Source organism: Siphateles boraxobius, unplaced genomic scaffold (assembly GCF_051911475.1).
Source record: "Siphateles boraxobius isolate OS27281-9 unplaced genomic scaffold, OSU_SipBor_1 14, whole genome shotgun sequence".
Taxonomy (NCBI): Eukaryota; Metazoa; Chordata; class Actinopteri; order Cypriniformes; family Leuciscidae; genus Siphateles; species Siphateles boraxobius.
In genome coordinates this window covers 87010-95459 of record NW_027508744.1, presented here as the reverse complement: position 1 = coordinate 95459, position 8450 = coordinate 87010, and the positions used below count along the sequence as shown (strand labels likewise).

Genomic DNA, 8450 nt, shown 5'->3' with positions numbered 1-8450 from the left:
TCTGACTTGACTGCTGTTTTTATCTTCTCCTCTGACTGTAAACGACAAATCTCACCAATCAGTAAAGGCCGAAGTCGAACACAAGATTAGTGTTAGTGTTAATCTATAAACCAGATTAGTGCTTCTCAATCTTGTCCTGCAGGCCCTATCGCTACAAGTTTTGTGTCTCCCTCAACAGACAAAGATCAGACCCACTGGAGTCCAGTTGTGTGGCCACGAAGAGGGACCGGTCTATGAGAGAGCCAGTAACATACAAGGGAAAACACACATCAGCTGAGGTACAACATTTCTATAGAGAGACTCACCAAAATTCTGAATATGTATTTGAAATCTTGAGCAAATCATCTCTTCCTCTTCTCTACCAGTTGTAGCATGAAAACATAATGAACATAAATTAACTTCATATTTTGAAGGATACAGTACAACTTACTGATATGTTTCATACCTTATATAATTGCTGAATCAGTGGAAATAGGTCAATAAAACAGCTTGTGAACAATGTGATGTTATAATTACACCCAGGAAAGCTATCCATCGTTCATAGGTCATTAGTAAAATAGAACAAAGAACACTAGAAAGGATCATTTTGCTAAATATTTATTTTACAAAATTAGTTCATTTTTTCCTTAAACATTTGACATGTACCTGATGTAATTACAAAGGAATTAATATCATCAAATTGAGAAAAGAATTAAATCATGAAATCTATATAAATCCTCATGGACAGCAATACTCAACCTCATACTAAACGCACTGCTATTTGCATGATATTGTGTAATTATTTGATTAACTAGTGTTCATGTATTTTACTACTAATTTTATGTCTCTTAATTCATGTTGTAATCTGTTATTTTCCAAAGCAGATTTAAATCAAATCTGCTGAAGAAGTTTCAGTGTCTGTATGAAGGAACAGCAAAGCAGGGAAACCCAACACTCCTGAATGAGATCTACACAGATCTCTACATCACAGAGAGTGAATGTGGAGGGATCAATAATGAGCATGAGGTGAGACAGATTGAGACACAGTCCAGGAGAGCAGCAACAGAGGACACACAAATCAAATGCAATGACATCTTTAGACCTTTACCTGGACAAGACAAACCCATCAGAACTGTGCTGACAAAGGAAGTCGCTGGCATTGGAAAAACAGTCTCTGTGCAGAAGTTCATTGTGGACTGGGCTGAAGGGAAAGAGAATCAGGATGTCCAACTCATATTTCCACTTGCTTTCAGAGAGCTCAACTTGATGAAGGACAAAACACTCAGTCTTTCAGATCTTCTTCATGTCTTTTTCCCGGAAACAAGAGAAATGGAAATATCCAGTGGTGAATATAAAGTGTTGTTCATCTTTGATGGTCTGGATGAGTGTCGTCTGTCTCTGAACTTTAAGAGTGAAGTGAAACTGTGTGATATATCTAAATCAGCCTCAGTGGACGAGCTGCTGATGAACCTCATTGAGGGGAATCTGCTTCCCTCTGCTCTCATCTGGATCACCTCCAGACCAGCAGCAGCGGATCTCGTCCCCTCTGAGTGTGTCCATCGAGTGACAGAGGTACGAGGCTTCAATGAGCCACAGAAGGAGGAATACTTCAGGAAGAGAATCAGTGATCAGAGTCTGGCCAATACAATCATCAGACACCTGCAGTCCTCAAGGAGCCTCCACATCATGTGCCACATCCCAGTGTTCTGCTGGATCTCAGCCACTGTTCTAGAGAAGATGTTGAGTGAAGCAGAGGGAGGAGAGATTCCCAAGACTCTCACTCAGATGTACACACACTTCCTGATCATTCAGACCAACATCAAACATGAGAAGGACTATAAGAAGAAAGTCAAAGATGAAGACATGATTCTCAAACTGGGGAAACTGGCTTTCCAGCAGCTTGTGAAAGGCAACCTGATCTTCTATGAGGAAGACCTGAGAGAGTGTGGCATTGATGTGACAGAAGCATCAGTGTACTCAGGATTGTGCACTCAGATCTTCAGAGAGGAGTTGGGCTTGTATCAGGGGAAAGTCTTCTGCTTTGTTCATCTGAGTATCCATGAACATCTAGCGGCTCTATATGTACACATTTACTTTACAAACAAGAAGAGAAATGTGTTTGACAAAACCAAACAAAATCGGTTGTCTAAGGTTTTTAACAGGAAGAAATATCATTCATTATCAGGTCTGCATCAGAGAGCTGTGGATGAGGCTTTACAGAGTAAGAATGGACATCTGGACCTTTTCCTGCGTTTCCTTCTGGGTCTCTCATTAAAGTCCAATCAGACTCTCTTACGAGAACTACTGACACAGACTGGAAGCTGCTCCTACAACAAAGAGGAAACAGTTCAGTTCATCAAACAGAAGATCAGGGAGAATCGCTCTCTAGAGGGATCCATCAATCTGTTCCACTGTCTGAATGAACTGGGTGATGATTCACTGATGCAGGAGATCCAAGATTATCTGAAATCTGGAAAAATAGGAGGAACCAAACTCTCCTCTTCACAGTGGTCAGCTCTGGTTTATGTGTTGCTGACATCAGAGCAGAAGATTGATGTTTTTAATCTAAAACAGTTTATTGGAGCACAAAATACAGCAGATGAAGTTCTTCAGAAGCTGCTGCCTGTGGTTAAAGAATCCAGATCAGTTCAGTAAGTCACACTGACAACAATCATTACACTGATAGAACATGATCACATTTATGATTTTAGCATGTGTTTTCATACCTAAGCTATACTGTAAAAGGAGACATTCAAGAATATCATATCATTTATAAGTGTTTCCTGAACTGAGAAACTGAAGTGTGTCATTGTTCTCTACAGGTTGAGTTATTGTGGTGTTACAGATGAAGGTTGTGCTGCTCTGACTTCAGCTCTGAGATCAAACCCCTCACACCTGAGAAAACTGGATCTGACATCGAATAAAGTAGGAGATTCTGGAGTCAAGCAGCTCTCTGATCTACTGCAGGATCCTCACTGTAAACTGGAAATACTGAGGTAAGATTGTATAAAATGTCTCATATGGTAAATAATGATTGTCATACAAAAAATCTAATGTGAAATTAATAATGGGGCTGTTGCTTTTATTTTCATTAGATTCTTCCCAATGGGTCTGACATAATTTTACAATATTAATGATAGTATAAACATGACTGGATGATGTAAAGATGTGACAACCGTGTTCATATACAGATATGTTGATGATTTTTGGGTACTTGCATAAAAAGAATTAATATTCAGTTACACTTTATTTTAAGGTGTCATTGTTACAGTGTAATTATATAATTAAGTACTGAGTAACATTAAGCAACTACATGTACTTACTATAGGGTTGGGGTAGGATTAGGATTTGGTTGAGGGTTAGTTGCATGTAATTATGCATCATTTACTATTATTACTATGGTAAGTACATGTAACATATGTAACAAGAACACTGTAAAATAAAGTGTTACCGGATTTGGTTTAGGGTTAGTTACATGTAATTGTCTATTGTCTTGGGGCTCGACAGCCTTAGTCAAACGGGGTGGCGCGTATGGTTGGGTTGCGGAGAGATTGTGAGATTGTGGTTAGGTCTCAGCAGCAAGAGGGATGTAGAGGTCAGTAAGCTGGGCTGAGTTGAGTGGGGGACGGAGGGGGGTGACTCTGGGACGCCAGAGTCACTGTCGAGCCCTCTTGAGGTGTCGTGGGCTAGTCGACGAAACACTGAGGACGGAAGGTGCCCACTTGAAGATCCTAGAGATGTTCCCTACTCCGCTCAATCCAGAGGGTTGTTATGGGGGGACCGCACTGTGGTTGCAGCCGTTGTGTGTGCTGACGCGCAATACACTGCAGCTATTAACACCAGACAGAAGGAGATTCACGTCACCAGATGGAAAGAAGCGTAAATGGATGGAGAAGCATAGGTTACTGTAAAGCTACGTCTTAGTTGGTGATTATCTTGGCGAAAGCCGAGTACAAATCAGCATGAAGTTTTAACACCTACTCTCGTGTAATGGAAATCATTTATAATTTACTGTTATTACTATGGTATGTACATGTAACATATGTAACAAGGACACTGTAAACTAAAGTGTTATCAAATATTCTTGCGATTTTTATGATATGGAAACTAACCCGCTCAAACAGTTTGTAGAAGCGGGTCTGAACCTTAGACTGGACCTGTTAATGGAGCCGTGGATTAAGTGTCTGATTGTGAAGTTCCTGCTTATCTGAGCTGTAGATCCTGAACTGAGAGACTGAAGAGTGTCATTGTTCTCTACAGGTTGAGGGATTGTGGTGTTACAGATGAAGGTTGTGCAGCTCTGACTTCAGCTCTGAGATCAAACCCCTCACACCTGAGAGAACTGGATCTGTTTAGAAATAAAGTAGGAGATTCTGGAGTCAAGCAGCTCTCTGATCTACTGCAGGATCCTCACTGTAAACTGGAGATACTCAGGTAAGATTATATAAAAGTCTTAATGTCGTCTGGTTTTCTCCTCTGGTGAATAATGAATGATATACAAAAATAAAATCTAGAAAAAGTTAACCATTAAGTAACTGAAAAGGATATTTAATCTTCAGTCGATTCTTTCCAAAGCTTCTGAGGTAATTTTACTTATAGTTTTTGATAGTTATAAACATGATTGGATGATGTGAAGAGGTGACAACTGCTTTCATATGCAAATATGTTGAGGAGAAATTCATATATATCATATAATTTATATCAGTGTTTCCTGAACTGAGAGACTGAAGAGTGTCATTGTTCTCTACAGGTTGAGTTATTGTGGTGTTACAGATGAAGGTTGTGCTGCTCTGACTTCAGCTCTGAGATCAAACCCCTCACACCTTAGAGAACTGAGTCTGTCATGGAATAAAGTAGGAGATTCTGGAGTCAATCAGCTTTCTGATCTACTGCAGGATCCTCACTGTAAAATGGAAATACTGGGGTAAGATTTTATAAAAGTCTCAAATGTCGTCTGTTATTCTCCTGTGGTGAATAATGAATGATATACAAAAATAATATATTTTAAAAAAGTTTACCATCAAGTAACTAAAAATGATTTTTATTCATCATTAGATTCTTTCCAAAGCTTCTGTGGTAATTTTACTTTTGATAGTTTTTACAAGTAACAAATATGATAGGATGATGTGAAGAGATGACAATTGCTTTCATGTACAAATCTGTTGAGGAGAAATTCAAATACATCATATCATTTATATCAGTGTTGCCTGAACTGAGAGAATGAAGAGTGTCATTGTTCTCTACAGGTTGTGTGATTGTGGTGTTACAGATGAAGGTTGTGTTGCTCTGACTTCAGCTCTGAGATCAAACCCCTCACACCTGAGAGAACTGAATCTGTCATGGAATAAAGTAGGAGATTCTGGAGTCAAGCTGCTCTCTGATCTACTGCAGGATCCTCACTGTAAATGGAGATACTCGGGTAAGTTTGTATAAAATATCATGGTAAATATTTAAATTTCTTTATTCAATGGTGAATGTCAATGGTTAATAATGATTGTCATACAAAAAAAAAATCTACTGTGAAATTACTAATGGGACTGTTGCTTTTATTTTCATTAGATTCTTTCCAATGTTTCTGACCATTGCAACGATATCTCACGACCAATTCGCATGAATTTGTACGATTTGTATAAACCCACGTGCTGGTTAGGTTTACGGGCGGGGTCAGGGGTAGGTCATTGACATAATTTTACAATATTAATGATAGTATAAACATGACTGGATGATGTAAAGATGTGACAACCGTGTTCATATACAGATATGTTGATTTTTGGTCCTTTTGCATAAAAAACATATTCGGTTACACTTTATTTTAAGGTGTCATTGTTACAGTGTAATTATATAATTAAATACTGCGTAATATTAAGCAATTACATGTGCTTAATATAGGGTTAGGGTAGGATTAGGATTTGGTTGATGGTGTTGGAAACGTTTTCCTTCTTAAGTGTAGGAGACTTAGAAGCGAAAAACCAGGAGACTTGTAGTATCTTCAGCAGGTTTCTTTATTGAGAACACGAGCTGTCGGTAGCTGCAGTCATCAAGTCTGAACTAAGGCAGTATACAGTAGAGTTCATATACCTTTAAAGGGGGAGGAGTTACATAGAGGTGAACAAAGCATGTAAATGTAAGTACAGGAATCAGCACGTTACCGGAAATTCCCCAATCCTGATCTTCATCAGCATAAAAGTGTGATTCAAATGTAAATATTTTAATCCAATCAGCCGGACTATTCAATGACTGGGACAGGGGCTCCTAGAGCCATTAGAACAAAGGGTGAGAGTCTCAGTAATCTGACTCATTTAACTTACAATAGAGAGAACAGGACTGGCAATGAATCTCTTGCTGATAACGCTGATATCATCCTTTATACTTCAAATGCTTAATTCAGTCTACTAAACTTTCTCAGTTTATATACTATTGTATTGGAACCTAAATTAAAACATTTAATAAATTTGTAACACTACAATGGTTAGTTGCATGTAATTTTGCATAATTTACTGTTATTACTATGGTAGGTATATGTAACATATGTAACAATGACACTGTTAAATAAAGTGTTATTGATTATTGTTGCAATTTTTATGATATGGAAACTAACTCGCTCAAGCAGTTTGTCGCAGCAGGTCTGAACCTTAGACTGGACCTGTTAATGGTGCCGTGGATTAAGTGTCTGATTGTGAAGTTCCTGCTTATCTGAGCTGTAGATCCTGAACTGAGAGACTGAAGAGTGTCATTGTTCTCTACAGGTTGAGTGATTGTAGTGTTACAGATGAAGGTTGTGCAGCTCTGACTTCAGGTCTGAGATCAAACACCTCACACCTGAGAAAACTGGATCTGACTGGAAATAAACTAAGAGACTCAAATGTGAAGCTGCTCTCTGATCTGAAGGAGGATCCACATTATAAACTGGAGATGCTTCTGTGAGTAGTGATTAAAACTGTTCATATTTTAATTGAAAGTTAATTTAGTTTCTTCTTAGTTTACTTTCCTTGTGATGGTGAATTACACACTATAAAGATATTTAATAAGAGTTTGATTCATTTATTTTTCTATAATAGTTTATAGCAACAATTAAATATCTTCAAGTTTCTTTTTATTTCAAACAATTCAATATTTTGCTTTTATCATTGTCTTTTTATCCCTAAATGATGTATTTTGAGAGAATGTCAATTGCAGTAGAAGATAATGGTAAATATTTATCACTAGTTTCTTTATCATTTAAATAAAACCAACCCAGTGGCACCGAAAGAGGACAATCATACAGGATTATAGATAAGGGTCAAGGGTCATCATTCATGGTGATTTAGGTGCCAAATCAAAATGTGAATGTTCAAAAACAGCTTTAACAATCATGTATAACAGTATTATATTATAATCTTGCACTTAATAGTCGGAAGCAGTTTCTTTTTGTTTGTTCTAAAGTTGATAATGCAATAATGTCGCACACATTTGACTGTCTGTGTTTTACTTACAGGTTTAGTTGTTAGTCTGACCTTCTCTGGATCAGATGATGGTGAATAAAGAGCCACTACAGACACAATCACATTCAACAGAATCAACAGACACAAACCCACAGTGATCATCACACACACATGTGTGTGTAACTTTACAGAATGATCCAATCCTTCAAAGTCAAACAAGGAAACCTTCAACCATATGGAACTGGATAAATATTCTGAATGTTCAGATCCAATCTGACTTCTGACCTGTAATGCCTGAATTAGGGCTATGCGATATGACAATATATATCGGATGGATGCAGGGGCGGACTGGCCATCTGGAGCACCGGGACTTTTCCCGGTGGGCCGCTGGCCAATGTGGGCCGGCCCGGTACACATATAAAAAAAAATATAGCCTACCTATATATAAAAAATGACGGAAATCATAATATTACATTTCTTTTCTAAACAAATGGATGAGGGAATCGATTGCGCGGGCGCGGCCGACAAGGAGTGTGTTTCGTGTGCATGCATGTGAGTGTATTGCCCTCCCTCCCTGTTAAGTTTGGTCTACTCCATTGCGTATCTTGAAACACGCCCTCTTTCACGTCCTGGAAACACAGCAACCCAACGCCGATGAACTAGCGCAGATGAAAGCCGACTGTGTTGTCGCCTCGCATCGCCTGTGTCGCAGGAAAAAAGACGCACTTGAACACACCGAGAGAACTACAGCCTACTGTTAGCTAGAATGCGCGTTCTGCGCCTGGGTGTTATGAGACAACTGTCTATTTCTGCAGATAAATTCATCTATATTCGTCCTTCAAAAAGAGAAGCCGACTGCAGATACACACCATAAACAAAGCAGTGCGTGCTTACCATTCTGAATATCAATCCTGTTAAACACTTTCTTTATTCCACTCCTCTCATGTTAATATTTAAATATTCGCCAAGGAACACTCCGGTAATATGATGTAACATTAGAACAGCCTTCTATCTGTGCTGTTTTGACTTCTTTGCTCGCTGTTTTGTTAT

At 38.5% G+C, this 8450-nt stretch overlaps 1 protein-coding gene across 1 annotated transcript; it reads left to right on the top strand.

The window, feature by feature from the left end:
• Positions 1–869: 869 nt before the first annotated feature.
• On the top strand, positions 870–7832 carry LOC143738172 (protein NLRC3-like). The gene is made up of 7 exons (XM_077230172.1): positions 870–2630; positions 2802–2975; positions 4240–4413; positions 4730–4903; positions 5226–5398; positions 6726–6899; positions 7454–7832. The coding sequence occupies exons 1-6, from the start codon at positions 1246–1248 to the stop codon at positions 6728–6730; spliced, it is 2085 nt and encodes a 694-aa protein (XP_077086287.1). The 5' UTR covers positions 870–1245; the 3' UTR covers positions 6731–6899; positions 7454–7832.
• Positions 7833–8450: the final 618 nt, after the last annotated feature.